Source organism: Onychomys torridus, chromosome 22 (genome assembly GCF_903995425.1).
Source record: "Onychomys torridus chromosome 22, mOncTor1.1, whole genome shotgun sequence".
Taxonomy (NCBI): domain Eukaryota; kingdom Metazoa; phylum Chordata; class Mammalia; order Rodentia; family Cricetidae; genus Onychomys; species Onychomys torridus.
The window spans coordinates 34764010-34784355 of NC_050464.1; the positions used below are offsets into that span (position 1 = coordinate 34764010).

At 55.4% G+C, this 20346-nt stretch overlaps 1 protein-coding gene across 1 annotated transcript in view; it reads right to left on the reverse strand.

Moving 5' to 3' along the window:
- Positions 1-5484, reverse strand: part of Tesc (tescalcin) — a 31327-nt gene extending 25843 nt beyond the window's left edge. Inside the window, exon 1 of the mRNA XM_036172145.1 lies at positions 5230-5484. Coding sequence (XP_036028038.1) covers positions 5230-5287 — 58 coding nt within the window. The 5' untranslated portion in view covers positions 5288-5484. The remainder of the gene's footprint in view (positions 1-5229) is intronic.
- Positions 5485-20346: the final 14862 nt, after the last annotated feature.

The window sequence follows — 20346 nt, forward strand, 5'->3', positions numbered from 1 at the left end:
CAATGGGTCCTTCAGAGGCTCAAAGACCCCATGTCCCTCAGCTTAAGGTACCAGGGACCTAAGTGCTTTGGGGACACAGGAGCTCCGCATCTGTCATCTGACCTGTCACCCAGCTGTCTGTATGCCTGAGCTCTGATTAACCTCCCATCTCGGGGAAAGGAGGACGTTAGCTCAAAACAAAATACCCATAGCGGGTGGGGAGGTGAGGCGGGGCAGGAAGATGCCCGGGGAGCTCATTACTGCAGGTGCCCAAGGCAGCGAGTCCAGCAAACGCCACCTGCGCTCCCACAGACAACACACGTTCTCTTTGGAACAGATGTGAGCCACCCTGGAAGCCCCCAGGAGACAGATGGCTCACACCCCAATCTAACTGCCTACCACCAGACATGCAAGTTCTAGAACATTCTCTATCATCCAGAACCCATCCTGTCAGCCCTGAGCCCCAGTGCAACCCAGTACACCAGCGTGTGGCTGTCAACATGCTTGCTGTCTGTCTCTCCTGGGCATGCCAGGGACCCGAAGGGTCTGTGGTGTGTGTCTCTCTCTTTTTTCCTTTCTCCTCTCCGAATTTGAAACCTCCCTAGAGGACTTGCTTTGGATTCGAATTCAGCATCTAAGTGACCATGGGCAGTCACTTTCTGAGCTAAACCTCTGTTGTCTGTAAACTGGCCATGAGGAGGAACCCTCCCTCGGTGAGCTTTGACAAGGAAAGGGGCAACTTCAGGGCGGGGGCGGGAGATGTAGCTGCCGGGCGGTGGTGGCGCACACCTCTAATCCCAGCGCTCGGGAGGCAGAGGTAGGCGGATCTCTGTGAGTTCGAGGCCAGCCTGGGCTACAGAGTGAGATCCAGGACAGGCACCAAAACTACACAGAGAAACCCTGTCTCGAAAAACAAAAAAAAACAAAATTATTTTAATTTCCTCCTTCCCCCCATTTTTCTGGAGACAAGGTCTCTCTGTATAGCCCAGGCTAGCCCAAACTCATGATCCTCCTACAACCTTCTGCTGGGGTGACAACCAGATACAAGTGGCTTCTAATGGTCCTGCCCTGAGAACCTAGAGAGATGTGGGTAAGCCCCCTTGTGTGGGGCTCCCAGGGTTGACAGCGTTGGCCACTGCTGGGAAAGTGGCTTGGGCTGGCTGCTCTCATGCCTCTGTGGATGGCTGAGTACAGAAGTGTCAGCCCCATGCCATTCCAGCTTCCCCCGTACCTCAAAGCCCTTGAGCTTCTGAAGGGCAGAGAACCCCCCGACCCCCAGCCTCATCCAGGACATGCAAGCATCAGGAACAATTGGCAGAGGTCACTCCCAGACAATGATGTAGGCCTGAGCCGGCAACCTAAGAAGCTGACGAGGCAGGAGGGTCCTGAGTTCAAGGCCAGTCTGGGCTACATGGGAAGACTGTATCAAAATTATTTTTAAAAGGGGGGTCAGAGGTGCAGCTAACTGGCAGAGTACTTGCCTAGCATGTGTGAGGCCCTACATTCCAACCATAGTTCTATGAAGAAGTCTATGGCCTAAGAAATCACACCCAGGGCGGGAGAGAGGGGGGATGTTGGACTCAATGAAAAAGCAGAAACCAGGTCCCAGCTGGCCTTAGCTCTCCCCTGGAGGGGAGGGATTCTCTCTCTCATCCATCTGCAGAGCCTCCATGACCTCATCCATGCAATGGGCCAGCAGTGTCCCTGGCAGAGTCCAGGAACAGCAGGACCTTGTGATTGACAGCTGGGCTGCGCTTGGCGCTGGGCAGACGTCACCAACCTGCCAATGTGGCCATGAGGCCTGAGCTCTGGCCCCAAGGCTCTGCTGCTTCTGGCAGCTTCTTGGCTCTGCAGGCATGGAGAGAACATCTTGGAGACAGGAGAACAGACTGCTGCCTTTCCCAGCATCCTTCTGCCTGGCTTCCATCAGGAGTGGGGCAGCAGGAGCACTCCAGGCTAGCTCAGGATCCCTGAGGCCCTGGCCTGATATCCCTTCTGGAAAGAAAAGCTGAAGTCCCCAGCTGCTGCTTGGGGACAGTCTGGGTGGGTGCTGGTTTGGTTCGGAGGAAGGCTCGAGCCATGAGTCAGGGAGTTCTCTCTGTGGAGGGAGGGGGCCTTGCTGTGCCCTGTGCAGGGTGGCAAGCTCTATCCTTCGGCTGTCAGGCCCATTTTCCATGGGGTGGCTCTGGGCTGGCATGGACAAGACCTGTAGGGGGAAGTGGCCCTTGGCTCAGTGACGCTTTCTGGGTTATAAAGGGTTCAGTGACAGCCCCTGTGTGAGCCTCATATGTGCTCAATTGCCAACCAGCAACTGTGGGGAGTGGGGGCACACTGACGCCCATCTTTTGGGGGGGGCAGAGGTGGTAGGAGAACCCAGGAATCAAGGGAGTTAGTTGGGCATGTCCACCGAGGCTTCATGAGAGTGGCCAGGCAGGACAGCTTTCAGAGCCCTCAACAGTGATGGGAACTTTGCCCTGAGACAGGGCAGGAGATTAAGATCGGAAGTCTTAACCTGGGAGGAAGTGATGGGAGCATTCTCCCTATCAAAACGGCACGAAAGACGCTGCACAGTGGACTGGCCACAGACAGGCTTGTGCAAAGGTCCTGGGGTGAGGGAAGGAAAAGCAATCTACCCTGGGCAGCGGTTCCTACCCTAGAGGTCAGAGAGGCAACCGAACCCTCCATTCATCCCTCTGTGCCTGGCTGTGGGGCTGGAGGCAAGATGTCTCTCTCAGAGCCTCATGGGAGGAAAATGGCCATATCACCATCACCCTTCCTAGAAAATGTGGTTGAAGACTTACTGGGTGTCTTACAAAGTGCTCAGTGTTGGAGTGGGCAAGCCCAAGTGCAACGTGGCCCCCTGGCCACCCCAGTCCTGGGACACTTTCCAAAGGTTCTCATAGACACAGCCCCATCCAGCCCACTAAAGTCAAGTCCAGCCCCTTCCCAATATCATTACTTCCTCAGGTCAACTCAATGGCTCAGAGGTGAGGCCCAGGTGGAGCTCTGAGGCCCAGAGAGACAGTGAGTGACCTGCTGAAGGTCTCAGGGCAGGGCTAAAGGGGCCAAAACTTAGCCGGATGCCGCTCTGAGGACTGAGCAGCACCTCTAAGGTGCTGTGCCCATCTGACAGTATAGCAAACCGAGGCACCCCAGAAGGTGGTCTGTAGGGCAGCCTGAGCCTCAAGGACTGCTGTGCCATCCATCGGCCATTCTCACCAACATGACAACTGCCTCCTACCACAGGGCCTTGGCATCTGCCGCCCCAATGCTCCTGTCGCTGTCACATGACTGGCTCAGTTACCTGTCCACCCCTCCCCCGCCTCTTGTTCCCAGAAACATAACACCTACGGGGTAGATCTCTGTGCTGTGCATCCTGCTGGGGAATATGAGCCTCTCTGGGTGACAGACATTGCCACATTCTCTGAAATCTTCAAAAATCCCGGTCCATAAAGATTTGCCAAGTGGGTGAAAGTGCCCAGACCGTACCAACCACCTTCAAGGCCTGTGGGACCCCAGGAAGCACTGTCTCCCGGGTATGTAACCACCTCGGGTTCCCGCTCTCCCCCAAACCCCAGCTCCTTTTGGACTCGAGTTCTAAGCCCAGGCAGCAAGAGGAGAAGCCACCTCAGCCATCAAGCCTGAGCATCTGTCACCGTGGGAGGCTGAGGCCAGGAAACTGACAAGGCTCCCAGCATGCTCTGCGGCCCATCACTGTCAAACCCACAGCCCGCTGGAATTCCCCCCAGAAGGCCCTGGGTGCTGCCCCGGTAGGGGTTCAACCTGCACCCACTGGGCCAGCAACTGGCAATGGGTCAAACTGAGTCAGGAGTGGGTGGGGCCTCCGGCCGACCTCCGTCCTGTCACGTGGGCCTCAGGGATCTCGTTTATAAAACTTTTTGTTTGTGGTCAGTAAAGTGAATTCAGAGAAAATTCAAAAGTGGGGCTTGGGGGAGCGCTGCCCTGCAGTCCCAGAACCGGGAAGACTGAGGCAAGGAGGGTCCAAGATGTAGCCTCTTCAGACAGCAATGCACACTGCGTGCATACACTCCCACTTGCTTTGCACAGTTTGCACGCACTCCCACTTGTTTTGCACAGTTTGCACACACTCCTGGTTTGCGCACACTCCCGGCATGCACACACCCTCACTTGCCTTGCACACACTCCCGACTACACGCTCGCTCCCATAGTTCGCTCTTGCTGGGACCGGGACGGCTCCGAGGTCGCCCTTAGTGAGTTATGTAAACGACTCTTTAACCGGATCCACTCCACACTTTGGCACACTGTGTGCGCGGGTGTAGACACTCGGCAGTTTGGGACTTTCTATGACTTCACCGGGCTCTAGGGAGGCGGGTGACAGCGGGGGTCCCCCCCTCGGTGGCTGCTGACTGGCTGCTCTCAACTCATCAGCAGCCTCCAGCCGCAGCTCCTGGCCTTTGGAGCTCTCACCGGGGGGCCCCAGCCTCCCTTTGCACAGAGCCGGCAAACTGAGACAGACAGAGAGACGGAAACTAACTGGCCCAAGGTCACACAGCCTTGGAAGGGCTAACACCAGCTCTCTCCGGTCAGCAAAGCAGGTTCTGCCCACTCGCCTGCTCAGGTCCGGGTCCACGCGTCGCTTCCCAGCCCAGGGTCAAGCCCAGGGCGGACGCGCACTTCCTCACACTCGCCCCGCCCGCTCTCTGCGGTCGGGGGAGTGCGAGCCAGCTCGGAGGACGCGGGGCTCGGTGCCCAAAGCCTGCGGCCGGAGGTGGGGACTGCGGGGAGGCGAGAGGGTGACCCCCGCCTAAGGTCACCGCCGGCCGCGCGGCTCCTCGGGGTGCCGCCGCTTCCAAACTTTCCTCCCTGCGCATCGCCAGCCGCAGACTTGCAGGTGAGGCGCGCGCTCAGCGCTCTCCGGGGCTGCCGCGGCGCCGGCCCTCGCAGCCGCGGCCCCTTGCCCGGCTCCGCCCTGCCCTCCACCTTGGTGGTGCCTCGTCGCCTCCCGCAACCCCCCCCCAACTCCAACCCCGTCGGTGGTGATGGTGGGGGGTCCCCTCCAGCCCCTCTCGGCGACATCGCCCGCTCAGTAGCGGGCGGGAACCCATTGGAAGCAACCCACCGGAGGGCGAGGCACAGAGAGGGCCAGCCACTCGCCCAAGGTCACACAGCGCACGCAGGGGGCGGCGCGGAGCGGGGGGGGGGGCGTGCAGGCGACGGTCCCCGCAAGCGCGCGCGTGGCGGGTGCTCGGCCACCGTCACGGTACTCACAGCCGGTCTTGCCCTCGAGCTCCCGCACCTCCTCGGACGCCGAGTGGGCAGCGCCCATGGTGCGCGGCGGGGCCTCGGGGGCGCCCCCTCGAAGGCCGGGGACTAGCCTGGGCTGCGCTGAACTCGCGCCGGGTGGGGACGCGGGGACAGCGGCGCGGAGCCGGTTCCGCGTGGGGCCCCGAGCAGCTTCTTATAGCGGCGGGCGGGCGCGCGGAGCGGCGCGGTCCTAGCGCTAGCCGGCTTCCCTCGCGGCCGTGGGAAGCAGGGGCGGGGTCGGGTAGAGGTGTGGGGGGGGGGGGGGGGGGGAGAACGCAACTCCGTCATGCCCCTGCCGCAGCCCCGCGGGGTGGGGTTGCAGGCAGGCACCTCGACCCGCCACCCCAGCGCCCACCCTCCGGGGTCTTTGCAGGACAGTGGAGAGCCGGCGTGCGCGTGTGAGCACAGGCCGGAGCCGCCCCTCCCCGGCTCCCTGCACCCCAGGTAGGAGCCGGGAGGAGGGCGCGTCCGCCCGCAGGTGGCCGCAGTTTAACTGCTGAGTGGAGAAAGTGGGCCCGGTGGGTCCCGGAGACCCGCTAAGCTGTGACTGGCCAGTCCTGCCGCTGCTCTAACCTCCATCGCTCCACCTCCAAAGAGGGCGCGTGCGGTGAGATGCTCACCGAAGGACGCGCACGGAGCAAGGCGCCCGAGGGGCCGGGAGGAATTATCCTCAAGACTGCCATGCCATGCCCAGTTTGGTGACCCGGACGGGTCCACCTGCCAAGTCTGTCCTGGCTGGAAGTGCTGGGGTCGCCAGGATCTTTCACCTTGCTAGTCACGGCCGTGGGTGGGCCCAGTTCTTTGGTGCTGGGGTTCTCAGGAGCCGACTGTGGCCAGCCCAGGACCAGGGCCAGGGCCCTGGCAGCTCTTGCAGCACCAGGGGGCCTGGCAGAGCCAGAAGAACCGGCCCCACCGCTGAAAACCACTCTGCGCCTCCTGGGAGCTGGGTCAGGCCTTGAAGGTGCCCCCTGCAGCTGCCCAGGGCTCACTGACACCCCTCCAGGTCAGGGAAACTTGTCTGTGGGAACTTGTCTGTGGGGCGTCGCTGCTGACTAGGCTGGACTGCCTCTTGGGGGGCAGGGGGAGTGTGGCCCCAAGAATTCTACAAATCCAAACAGACCTTGGAGGGGGGTGGAAGACAGGAAAGGGCTCCCGGGACCCCGGGGTGTTGAGGCTCCTAAAACATGCCTCCCTGCAACTAGTTTTGTGTCTGCATTCTGGTTGGGGCTTCCTGTCAGAGATGATCTACATTCTCAGGGTCGTGAGCCCAGCACCCGCAGCACCTCCAGCGGACAGCGCGTTTCCTAGCTGCTGGATCCTTCTTCTCGGACCCCCTCCTTCCTCCTAGATGTCCTCAGAGAGGCCTTCTCAGGGGTCCCCCTATTTTTCCCAGCTGCGGCTAAGCAAGCCACCACCCACCTAGAGGGAGGCTGGGGTGTGGTCTCCAAGGAGAGCCCGCCCTTCCCCCCCCCCCCCGGGGCTGCGAGGAGTCCTCAGGAAGCAGGAAAGGAAGCGACAGTTTAACTTGGGGTGTTTGTTCCCTCGTTTAGTGCAGGATTGCCGATGGTCTACTATGTGCAGGGTCCTGACTACGCTGCAAACAGGGGTTTCACTCCCGATGGACCAGGGGGGAGACAAACGAAGCAGAGGAGCGGGTGGGCGTGGGCTCTCAGGAAGACTGCAGAGATCAGAACGTCCACACTGAGCTTCTGAGTCCATAATTGTCCCCACCTGTAGCCCCACAGAGACAGATGGTTCCGGGAAAACTGCGTGGGTGCTGTAGCGGCACCCACTCTCTCCCTCTGGCAGTGATGTGAGCACCCCCATCCCCCCCCAGCAGGGCTTTGTCCACACAAAGCCTGCTGCCGCTAGTCCCGGACGCCAGTGCTTTCATTCAATCTCACCCATGGTCCTGTTGGCGTCATCGGGCTAGATTGAGGTCTGGAGCGTGACGTGGGGTGTGGCTGCCCGGGAAGGAGCCAAAGGGAGCTCCCTCCTACTGCAACACAGGGCGACTTCCCTCCCCAGGGCTGTCTCGGTCACCAGGTAACTGCCTCTCCTTGGGGGCACAGGTTCCCTAGAGGAGCTAAAAGCCAGGGGCAGACAAACCTGTTTGTCTCTGTGCCCTGTGATTTGCAAGTCTGGTCCCTAGGAAACCAGAGGCAGCTGGGCCCTGCCTTTGGCTCTGCTGTGGTATCCTGCTTGCTCAGTTTCCCCATCTATAAGATGTGGAGAGCAACAATGCTGTCTTCCTGGGGTGGCTTCCAGGGTCATATAAAGATTCATGTGCTCCAAATGCCAGAAATGATAACGCCGGCAATGAATACCCAGGCTTTGCTGGGAGAGGCCCTCTAGGAAGCCCGGCAGTGGTGCTTGCCAATTTACACGATGTAGACATCCCACATGGCTGATTTGAAGCCAACAGTAACTCAGCAAGGATCTTGCCGGAACCCCTCTATTTAACAAAGTTCTGGCCGGCCAGCTCAAGCCTGACGTAGTCCATCAAGAACTGTGAAGGCTCCAAAGTCCATATATGTCATTCATGCATTGGCTACGGAGAGCCAGGAACATGGGTGACCCTAAGAGCCCTCGGTGTGAAGACAGAGATGTGGAGAGCAGGAACACCTGTGGTACCGGATGCTGTGGGGGCCTGGAGGGACACCAGGCACACCCCTGTTTTGTTGGTGGGAGACCCCGGTGAGCTGAGTCAGAATCAGAACATGGATCTGAACTCTGAGCAGCCATCTCTATGATCCGGTGAGGGTGGGGGTAACTCCCCAGGTTTGCTCATACCTTGGGGGCACAGGGCACTCTTCTTAACCTACAGGCCACTGACTCCAAGAAATCAGAAGGGACTGTAGGCGCCAGCCAGCTTGACAGCCAGACCACATCAAACAGGAAAAACCATCAAGGCTCCTGCCAAATCCTTCCAAGGACACAGGTGTTCTGGTGCCAGACCCAGGAGGCTGGGGCAGGAGGATTGCTGGGGACTCACAGCCGGCCCTGGGATACATAGTGAGAGCCTGTCCCTGAAAAGGAGAGGGTCTGAGGCTATGGCTCAGTTAGAACTATGTTAGCCCGGCATCAACCAGTCATGATGGAGTACACCTGTAATCCCAGCATTTGGGAAGTGGAGACAGGAGGGTCAAGAACCCAAGGTCATCCTTGACTACACAGAATTCAAGGCCAGCCTGGGCTACATGAGATCCTTTCTCAAACAAAGAGAGCCCTCCATGGTGCATTCCCCAATGTCTCATGATTGTAGCCAAGCTCTTTAGTTCAATAAAGAACAGAATCAGCCCCCACCCTTCTCTATCTCCCCCCCCCCTTTTTTTAAATTAAATCACACTCTGATTTGGGACCGGAGCTCAACAAGGGATCTTAGGAGTCCCCAACACCATCCCTGGGGACCTTGAAACACCTCCCCAAAGTCACCCTGTCGACCTGGGTGGGGACCACCCCCTGAGTGGTGACCCCGGGCCTCTCATTCCCATCCCCAGCCTCCTCCAGGTGGCAAGGCCACTGAGTCCTCAGAATCTTTTTCTTAATTCCTGAACAGACCCCAGAGGGGACATATCTCCATGGGCCAGGGGGCCTAAAAATAGGAGAGCGGGTCTCCTTGGGGAGGGCGGCTTGAGTGCACTGCTCCATTATTTACACAATTATAAATAGTGACCAATCACTGGACTTGGCAGGGGCAGACGGAAGATTGTCCCTGGATGGGCTTCAAATCTGCATTGGAGTCGAGAGGCAGAGAGAGGTGGCCGGGGCCCAGAATCCATTTCCAATTCACTGTCCCTTCTATGGAGCTCGGGGGTCAAGGACGGGAGTCCTCGAGAGCTGGTGCACTTGAGTGGGTGACTGTGGCCCTCCTCACAGCCTGGTGTGTCAGTCTGTGAGGGGCTCTGAGCTGCCTCCCCCATCATAAGACATCCCAAGGAGCCATCCTGCTCCCTCAAACCTGGGACTGCTGGGTCGTGGATGTGGGGGAGCCAGGGCTGCAGAGAAAACTTGAGGCTGTTCTGTGCGGTCCAGATGGGTCCCATGTAACCCCAGCGGGGGGCTATACAGGGAAAGAGGGAGCTGGAGAGTTGCAGTCAAAACTAACAAGACATGGGACACTGTCCCAACCAGCCATGGCTGGCTTTGAAGATGGAAGAAGGGACCATGGGCCAAGAAATGCTTTTTTTTTTTTTTTTGGTTGTTCGAGACAGGGATTCTCTGTGTAGCTTGCACCTGTTCTGGAACTCTCTTTGGAGACCAGGCTGGCCTTGAACTCACAGAGACCCGCCTGCCTCCGCTTCCGGAGTGCTGGGACTAAAGGCGTGCACCACCACCACCCAACCAGAATGCAATTTCTAAAGTCTGAAAAATTCAGGAAAACAGACCTCTTCGCCCAGGCTGCTGGAGAAATAGAACCTACTACACCTTGCTGTTGGCCCACTGAGACCACAGCACCCAGAACCAGTAGATAAACTGTATTCCTTTAAGCTACAAAGTTGCTATGACTTGGAACAGGAGCATAAAACAAAACCAACAAAAAAATCATTAAGCAGGGACAGAGTTCGAGCCTGTAAGACCCAGGGCTGTGAATATGGTGGGGACAAGGTTGTCGACCCAGGTGGGCATTCTGCTCTCTCTCTCTCTCTCTCTCTCTCTCTCTCTCTCTCTCTCTCTCTCTCTCTCTCTCTCTCTGTGTGTGTGTGTGTGTGTGTGTGTGTGTGTGTGTGTGTGTGTGTGTGCGCACAGCTTGCCTCGGGTTCTTCTTAAAATCCTGGTTCCTGGGTCCAGACATGGCAGTCCAGAAGCGGGGATGTGCACATTTCAAATCAGAACTCCAGGTGGCTCTGAGGCAGACTGGCTGTGGATGTGTGTGTGAGATATTTTCATTGATTTCCCTGACTAAAATGAACAACCTGGACAGTTCTAGTTTCTTCCTGGGGCTCGTGTGACCATTGTGGCTGCCATGTTTACATTTTTCACATTCACAAAGGTACCTCACATTTTTCAGCTATGACGCTGCCATCCCCCCTCCCCTCCCTCCAGCCCCTGGTACTCACCAACTCTGGATTTCCCATGTAAATGGAATCGTGTGTGAGGTGGCCTTCCACACCTAGTTGATTCCACGTGACATGTTCTCAGTGTTCATCCACACTGTAGCATGCTCTAGTACTCCTTTCCTTTACATGGCTGAATACTATTCCACCACGGGGGACAGTCGGTTTTGTTTATTCGTTTCTTCAGAGGGTGGACACGCAGTGGGCTCTGCCTTTTGACCGTTGTGACTCAATCTGTTATGAACATTGATGCACGAAGATCTGACTGAGCCACTGGGACAGCCACATTTGGAAATACAAAACAAGGTGGCTTAGGGAGGTATACCAGGCTTTTACTTTTAGGCCACCAACCAGCTCCCAAATCATGACGCAGAGACTTCTTACTAGCTATGAATGCTCTGCCTAGCCTAGGCTCTTTCTAGCTACCTCTTTTCACATAACTGTTTCTCTTTATCTCTTTATCTCCCTTTCACCTGGGGCTTTGTACCTTTCTGCATAGCTCACTTTCACTGCTTCCCATGTCTGGCTGCCTGGATTCTTGCCCTGAGCACATCCCTTGTTCTCTTCTTCTCTAGTTCCTCCTGAGCCCAGCTTTCTCCTCCTGTTTATTCTCTCTGCCTGCCAGCCCCACTTCTCCTGCCTCGCTATTGGCCGTTCAGCTCTTTATTAGACCAATCAGGTGCCTTAGGCAGGCAAGGTGAAACAGATGCAACACATCTTTACATAATTAAACATACATCCTTACATCGTTTAAACAAATGCAACATAAACAAACGTAATACACCTTTACACAGTTAAAAGTAATATTCTGCAGCATAAACAGATGTAACACATCTTTACCTAGTTAAATATTCCACAACAGGAGGGCGTTCTTCCTTTTCTCTGTATTACTTCCAAAGGCGGGGTCATGCCTGTGGTCACAGCAGTGGGTGTGGGTGGGGCTACCAGACAAGGAGGGTCTCCATTCACCAGCGGCCTTCCTTAAATCATCTCAGCCAGCATGGCCAAATGGGAAGACACTACTCCTTCATCATCCCATGTCAAAGGTGTGGGAAACAGAGGGGGCTCAGATCTCCAGCATCAGTTCACCCAGTAAGCAGGTGACCAAGCCCTACTGGTGACCCAGCTGGCAGATAGGACAATGAAAAACATTTCTTCAGACCCATCGAGCCATGGGATCATATTGTGAGAACGTAGAATTTCACAGGTCATATTACGCAGAATGCAGATGGTCTCTCCTCCCCTCCACAGGACATGGCAACCCAGGAGGTAGAGTCTCATGTAGCCCAAGCTGGCCTTGAACTCACTACGCGGTTGAAAATGATCTCAAATTTCTGATTCTCCTGCCTCTGGAGAGCTAGGATTACAGGGCTGTGTCACTGAGCCCAGTTTTTACAGCTGGAGATGGACCTCCTCTACTCCCAACATGCTAGGTTCACTCTCTCCTAGGGGAGCCACACCCCTATGCAGGTCTCCATTGGTCCTGATGTAGCCAGGAACAAATCCTGGACTTCTGGGACAGAAATGGGGTCTGATGCACTTATCCTCAGGGACTCTGGAGTGTACTGTGACCTGGTGCACTACAGGGGTGCTGGCCCCTTGGGCCCAAATGCAGCCTCCTCCTCACAGCTTTACTATCAGAGACCACATACGGAGAACAGGGAGGGAGGGCAGGAGTGGAGATTGTGGAGAAAGCAGGGGTTTCTGAGGTGACTGCTCCTGGCTGTCTGGCTTTCCTGACATCATGGCATCATGGCAGTCTGGGCCGGAGGCTGAGACTGTATCTAGGGGCCCAGAGCTGTCCTGCAGGATGAGACCATCAGCCTGCCACCTCCTTCCTGGCCTGGGGCAGTGGAGGTGAGGGGGGCCCTGCAGGGTCCTCCTCCTCCCACCCCACCCCTCACCCCCGTGAACACCTGCACCCGTGGGATGCACAGAGAGACAAGGTGATAATAAACACAGGGTGGGGTGCGGCATGACACAGGGGGAAATTTCAAGCTAAGCGAGGAGAGCCTTTATCATGGACCAGCCCAGGCAGGTGCTGCAGAGCCAAGGGCCCAGGCTGGCCGGACTGACTCAGCAGAACCCTAGGCCACTGCTGGCTGCTGACGAGGCAGGGGCAGGAGAGGCAAACTGCCTTCCAGCTGTCCACTCTCGCTGGCACCCAAACCCTGCAGGGCTGCAATAGCACAAGAAGAGAATTCCACTTCTCTTTCATAAGCCAATGGGAGGCGTGTGTGTGTGTGGGGGGGGTCATTTCTACTGGGGGGGAGGGGTCCCAACATGAGGCAAGCTGGGGCCCCCCAGCTGCGTGCAGAGGTAGGTGAGATTCGTAGAGTTGATGAGGGATCTGGAATGGGAGGGTACTCCATCTTTCCACTTCCAGGTAAGCTTGAAAGACCCCCATGGCTAGACTGTTTTCACAGAGAAAGACACCAAGGATCAAAGTGGTCCCCAGCAAGTGTGGGAATGGACCTCGACTCAGACCCTGGTACGACAGCACAATGGGCTGTGACCTCCAAAGGCATCCCTGGGCCAGGTCGCTCAGGCCAGACTAGCTGGCCTGCTTGTGTACCCATGCAGGCTCCTGCATTTCCAGCGACACTAGAACCTCAGTGCCTCTGCTCTAGAACCAGAGAGGGACCCCAGGGGACCAAGCGATTCAAGCCCCATGAAAAACAGCCTCCCCCTGGAGCCTCGGGTCCCATCTGGGGATCGTACTCGGGCCACACAGGCAAGGCTTGATAGTGAGCGGGTGTGACTTTGGTCACCACTGGCTGGGGGTGCCAAGGGGCGGTTGTGCATCTCAGTGGGGACAGCACAGAGGAGGGAGACTGCCAGGACAATTTAGCTGCTGTCCTTCGTCTCCCAGGAGCAGTTTGGGAGGAATGAGGAAGGCCGGTACACTAAGGCTTCATCACCCAGGAGCATGGATGTCACCACCAGATGTCATAAGGCTTGGGTTAGACCTGGGATTTCTGGGCACAGGGGAGGGTGTGGCAAGTGAGAACTCAGCCCCCTGGGACCCCTTGGTGCAGGAGGGTGCATACACAGAAGGCACTAGTTGTCCTGGGGGGACCTCAATCCAAGAGATGGACAGTGATGGAGGGCACAGTGAGATGGCCCTGGAGTTACAGCCAAGGCCCCCCCGCACAGTGGCATGGTCAATGGAGAGCCCCCCCCCTATTTCACTGACAGTATTTCCCACACACCAACCAAAGGGCATAGACCAGGGGTCACTGCTTTGGGCCAGCATCAACCCACAGTCATCTCCATATACACACAAACTTGGAAGTAGCTTCAGGGGTAAGGCCTCCCTTCTGGGGACTTGTGGGCGGTCCCTGTCTACTAGGGGATGAGAGCCCCCACCAAAATGAGCTGGACCCCAAGCACATTCATATGTACTTGTTCATTAACATCTGCTCCCAGGAGTGGTTTAAACTTTGGCTCAGCTGTGCCTACACCCCTATTAGACAGGGCTGGGGACAGGAGAGTGGTTTTAGTACAGTTTAAGTCTCCCAGGTGATTCCAATATGTCCAGCTTGATATCTCAGCCACTAATCCTGACGACCCAAGTTTGAGCCCATGACCCATATGAGGAAGGACAGAACTGAGTCTTATTAATTGTCCTCTGACCTCCACATACACCATTTCACCATGGCAGTTGTGTGTATATATATATCACACACACACATAGTGTTTAAAACAATTTTGAAAGCACAACCAGCTGGAGAATTGCAGATCAAAAGTCAAATCCAGCTGGAGCTGTGTGTGTGTGTGTGTGTGTGTGTGTGTGTGTGTGTGTGTGTGTGTGTGCATGCATGTGTGCGTATGAGCTGTAGATGCATGCATGTGTGCGTATGATGCATGCATGCCATGGTGCAGATGTGGCAGTCAGAGGACAACTTGCAGGATTGCAGGATTTGGCTTTCTCCATCCTGTGGGCTCCAAGGATTGAACTCAGGTTGTCAGGCTTTGTGGCAAGCACCCTTACCTGCTAATTCCATCCTGTCGGCCCCCTGTTGGGCTTTGAACATATTCCCAGTTTCAGTGGTTCTTCTGGATATCAAGGTCCCAGGCTCTAGCAGGCACAAGGACTCCAGAGCATCCCATTTGCTGACAGGGGACAGCCTGGGGTCCAGACTGAATGAGACAGCCCTTCGGTGAACAGGAGGGAAGTGTATAGGGGTGGGGCCTGCCTGGCTCCATTGGGCTGACCTCTGGCTCTTGTTCCCTCCTACTGGTCAGGCCAGGTGGCCAGCAAATGGCAGGATGTGGGGAGGGGTAACTTAGAGCCCCCAGCCTCAGCTAGCATACCTGTGGCTTCCATCCCCTCCTTCCACCTACCAAGATGCCCGTCTCTGCTCAGCCTTCTGCAAGGGAAGAAAAGGCAACCTCCTGGGGACAGGTGTGTGTGTGTGTGTGTGTGTGTGTGTGTGTGTGTGTGTGTGTTGCTAGTGGGAGGGTGGCACATGCCTGGTGGCTGGTCCCAGATGATGTCACGGGCAAGCAGCTGCTGCCAGGCCACCAGACTATTCTCAGTCTCAAGAACACTGCCTGGTGCAGATCTACCTACTTCTGCAGGCTTTTTATAAATAATCCAAGTTGAGAGTGTGCACAGGGGGGGGGGGGGGGGGCTCCTAGGGAAGTTTGAGGTGTTTGAAGGAGGCAGCCATGGTGAATGGGCACATCCTTTCCCGACTTTGTGGATGGGGCCAGAGTGTCACCCTTCAACAGACAAGAACTATGTAACACCAATGGGTGTCTGGAGCTGCTTGCTGAGTTCTCACAGATCTGCAGGCTGGAGCAGCTTGAGGCTTCCTGGAGTAACCCTAGGAACACCTCTTTGCAGTCCCTACATTTGTGTGGAGTCAGGTCAGGGACAGATGTCACAGCCCTGGGCTGTAGTGCCAAGAAGAGTGGGGACACATGCAGAGCAAAGAGCACTGGGTACTGGGGTGAAAACATGAGGCGCTGTCTGAGGAGGTGCCTTGAGCCCAGGTGGAAGGGTTTGCTATCTTCTCTTAGAGAATAACCTGGGTAGCGGGGTGTTCTCCAATGTAGCCCAGGTTGGCTTCAAACTTGCTATGTAGCCGAAGATACCTTGAACTACACTGATCCTCTGGCTTCCATCTCCTGTATGCTGGGGTTACAGGTGTGTGCCACACCCAATTGTTTAATTTTTTGGGGGTTATATCTTATATATATGTGTGTGTGTAAATATGTGGGTGTGCATGCCACAGTGTGTGAAGAGGTCAGAGCACAACTTCCTGGAGTTGGGTCTCTCCTTCCACCTTCCTGTGGGCTGGAACTCGGGTCCCCAGGCTGGTGTGCCATGTGTTCGCACCCAGTGAGGTAGGCAGCCATTTTTAAATCAACGGTTGAGGAAGCTGAGTACCCAGAATGCAGTGTCAGGTCTTTGTACTTGGAAAGTCTTGAGAGGATTCTCCCAAGTTTGTACATGGACCACTGACGTTTACAATGGGCCCTTCTGTCTCGCCATAACTGAAGTGCTCACGAACCAAGTGTGTCTATTGGTGAACTCAAAGCGCTTGAGGGGATTTAGTTATAGGCTTCCCGGTGCTCGTAAAATCCAGCTGGCTTAGAGCAAACCACTTGTGGGCACAGATTCAACAGAACCACAGCTGTGTGTGTATTTCAGTGTGCAGAATATTACACACAGGGTCTCACTACGTAGCATAGGCTGGCCTTTAACTTGTGGAAATCCTCCTGCCTCAGCTTCCCTACCCCCAGAACTCAGAGACCATGGGCATGCCCCGCATGCCTGGTGTAGAGTATCTTTATATAATTTCTTGTGCTAGTGGCTGAACCTGGCCCTGGCTTGGGCTGTGTGTGACTTCACCATCAGGCTGTGCCCAGACCACAATATTACATTTTAACTTTTTAGTATTTTTTTTAAATTTAATATCTCAATGTGATTAGGCTAGCCTGAACTTCCAATCTTTTTGTTTTGGTTTTTTGTTGTTGTTTTTTTCTTTTTGTTTTTTGAGACAGGGTTTCTCTGTGTAGCCCTGGCTATCCTGGAACTCACTCTGTAGACCAGGCTGGCCTTGAACTCACAGAGATCTGCCTGTCTCTGCCTCCTGAGTGCTGGGATTAAAGGTGTGTGCCACCACTTCCAAGCTGAACCTGCAATAATCTTCCTGCCTCAGCCTCCTGAGTACTGGGCTGAAAAGCAAGAACCACAGTCTCCACCTGCTCCAGGCACCCACCCACATGCGCTGGTGTCTACCCCGAGACCCCCAGCCTTCCCCCGTGGTGAGCGTCTTCCGGGTCTGGGATGGCCATGCTGCTGGCAACAACTTGGAAGCCCCACGGCCTGGTCTCAGGATGGGAAGAGAACCACCATCTGTTTCTCCACATCACTCACTCCCAGTGAGTAGAGGAAATACTCACAACCCTAAGACATGATCACTGAGCTCTCAGCTGGCTCCTAAGCTTCCTTAGACCCCAGTGGGTCCCTGACTCAAACCCCGGAGGCACCACGGGCCTCAGGGACATGCACTGTGCCTGGGCCTTGGAGATGTTTCACTTTAAAATGGCAGCGATGTCATCCCCAGGCAAACTTGTGCTTCTGGCAGCCTCAAGGCCTCAGAGGAGAAGAGAGACACTGTCCATGACAGGCAGATGCCTGTCTCCCATGCCTTCCAACCATGTGATGTGGCCACGGGGGAAACAGTGAGGATGCCAGCCAGGCTTGCCTTCTCCAGAGTCACTGAGAGGGAATGTGGAAACTTACCTCGCCCCCACACCCTCATCACCACAGAGGAACTCGGTCCCCTGGAGGGAACAGCAGAGCCCTGGCCATGCGACCAGCTGGCGGAGTGCCTGGTTCATCGTATGCACTGGCTCACTCCTGGCTGTGTTCCCAGCCCAATGGCCTCCTCCTGGCAGGTCACTGGGCTCTGGGGCTTAATGAGCTCTATGGGGGGGGGGGGGGGGGGGGGGGGGGTGGTGATGCTGTTGGCCTCGGTTTGCCAGGAGGCCACGCTGGGGTGACTCATGCCTGGATGGTGCTGGTGAGTGGTCTCTCACTGTGAGAGTGAACTGCAAGGCAGTTGGTTGCCCAAGTGCCTTCAGCCTGGGACCCTGTGTTTGTCTCTATTACCCTGCGTGCAGCGCTGGCCTGTGGCTCACTCTGGGATTGCCGTCCCCACCACACAGACCCACCATGCTCATCTGAGGACCAGGGATCCAGGCCTTCTGCTCAGCAGCGTCATGCCCACCCCAGTTCCAAGCAGAGGCGATGCATGGCCGATGGCTCTTACCTGGAGCATCTTCATGAGTGGCAAGATCTTGCAGAGGAAAAGCCCCGAAACTAAGCTGCCAGTCTGAGAAACCAAAGAGGCAACAGGCCAGCCTCTGAGCATCTTGGGTTGGCAGTTTCTGATCCCTGGAAAGGTAAAATGGTGTTGCACACACCCAGCAGTGCCTTGGCCTGTCTACCTTTCTCTATGTTTCACTAACAACCGAATTGTTCCTGCTATGGTGTGGCACCAGCCACAGAGAACCGCAGGCACCTTGGGGGCGAGGTGGTGGCAGCTTGATTTTTAGCTGGTCCCAGGAAGGTGAGGTGTTCAAATAGATGAGACCAGGAGAGCTGTGAACAGCAGCTGGTTCGGGGGCCAAGCAGAGCTGGGCTGAGCCCTGAACCCTGTCACTCAGGAGCTGTGGCATCCCAGACAAGTTACTCAGCTTCTCTGAGCCTGCATTTCCTTTCGTAGGAACGGGAAGAAGTCCGTAGGAACGGGAAGAAGTCCGAGGGTAGCCATTTGTGTTGAGTGCTGCCAGAACACGGGATACATGTGTTTTCTGCCAGTGTTCTGTCACAGGACAATAAAGTGACTTTTGCAGAACATGCTAGAAGCATTCACCTGTGTTCCGTGCGTCAACATCTCTGCATCACGCAAAGCTCTCACGAGAATGAAGCCGATTGCGTTCTTGGCTGGCAAAATTGCTGAGAACTGTCTTGCCCCTCACAGGACAGAGAGCACAGCGGGGTGTGGAGGCTCCAGCACATGGCAGGCTGAGGCTAAACAGTGAGATCAAATGAAGACACAAAACTACTTGACCAAAAAAAAAAGAAAAGAAAAGAAAAGAAAGGAAGGGAGGGAGGGAGGGAGGGAGGGAGGGAGGGAGGGAGGGAGGGAGGGAGGGAGAGAGAAAAGAAAAGAAAAGAAAAGAAAAGAAAAGAAAAGAAAAGAAAAGAAAAGAAAAGAAAAGAAAAGAAAGAAACTAATTAAGACAAAACAAAACCCCAGAGGAAACCCCACACCAGTGTCTGGACCTTTGTGAGTGACCACACTACCTTGTGCCTTGCCTCATTCTCCAGTGACTCAGTGGTGGCCAAGGATCCTGCTGGGTCAAGGGAAAACAGGGTTGCAGCCCTTAGCCTGGGCCTGAAAAATGTTGGAATCCAGTCCTTGAGAACAATACAAACTGTTTCCTATGCATTTCATACCTGGAACAAAAGAACATTATGGTACCCTAACCTGACCTGCAGCATTGGGCTGCATTTTCTGGAGACATCTAGGTCCTCACCCTGGCTGGGGACCAGCGTGTGCTGTGGAAAGGAAAAAAGTCAAACCTCTTGGTGGGACCACAGCACCGCTGGAGCCTTGTCCATGAGCAGTGTAAGGTCACTTCTTCAGTATTTCATTTCTGCAGGGTGATGGATGCTGCCCGTGGGTCCTGACTCTGCAGGTACCAGACAGGTGCCAGGCAGAAGTGCCAGCCGGTTTCATCAGGGGAGGATGCATGGCACCAAGAGATCAAAAAGGAACAGCAGACATGGGCATGGGTGTGAGGAGTCGGGCAAGGGGGTGATTGGGGGACTCAGGTCTAGATTATACTGTTTACAGTGCATGGTTTGTGGAGTTTGGAGACAGAGCCTGAGGCCTTCTGTATGCTGAGTGTGTGGTCTGTGGCTGGGCTCCACCACAGCCACATTTTTATTTTTTGAGAAATATTTTAAAGTATATTTATCTGTTTACTTGTATATTTGTGTGAAAGTGTGTGTGTCTATGTGTAGGTCTGAGGACAACCTGTTGAGGTCAGTTCGCTCCACCCAGCATGTGTGTTTAGTAGCTGGACCTCAGGTCCCTATGCTTGGTGACAAACGCCTTTGGGACTGAGCAATCTGTGGCCCTTCAGCTTTCCATATTGACTTAGCAAGACAGACATGAGCCGTGCCCCTTGGCACTCACAGGCAGAGGTCACACTCTGAGCGGGACAGCATCACCCTCAGCAGACAAGATGTTCTCCAGCTAAGCAAGAACCACTTCTGACATAGAGGTAACGGCTGTGCCAGGATATGGACATTCCCCAGGGCCTCGTGGCTCACTGGTCCCAAGTGTCCATCAAAGTGGAAGAATGATGTCTCATGTCAGAGATGCACACCTTCCCAGCTGCGATCATGACTGGACGTTGAGTGAAAGAGACCAGACACAGAAGGCCTCATGGCCAGAATTCCACACACACAAATGTCCGCAGGCAACAGATCCAAGGGAATGGAGAACAGCGGTCAGGGCGGAGGAGGGAGAAAGGGGTGCCATCTTGAAGTGGCTAGATAGAGTGGTGGCGTTGTGTCCTGGATGAGTCTGTGGTGTCTTGTGTTTTGTGCCTTGATGTATTCAGGACGGCTAAGACAGGGAACCAGCTTGGTGTTCATCGACAGAGGAAGAGATGAAGTGTGGCATATAGACTGGTTCAGGCGCAAAGAGAGACAAGGAAATCTCTGCGCCACGATGGTTTGGAAAACATATTTCCAATGACCTGATGTACCTTGGCGTGTATCGGCTGAGAGGAGAACCATGACATCACGGACAGGAGGCAGCACGAGACCACCGAAGAGGCTGGAACATTCTGGAAGAAAACTCCAGATATCATTCATAGGTTATTGGGTAACCAATTAGAGACCTCAGAGTGTCACTCGGGAGAGTGACAGCATGTTACAAGCTGAAGGATGGAGAACCGGCATGGCCTCCAAGTTGGCAGCAGGTTC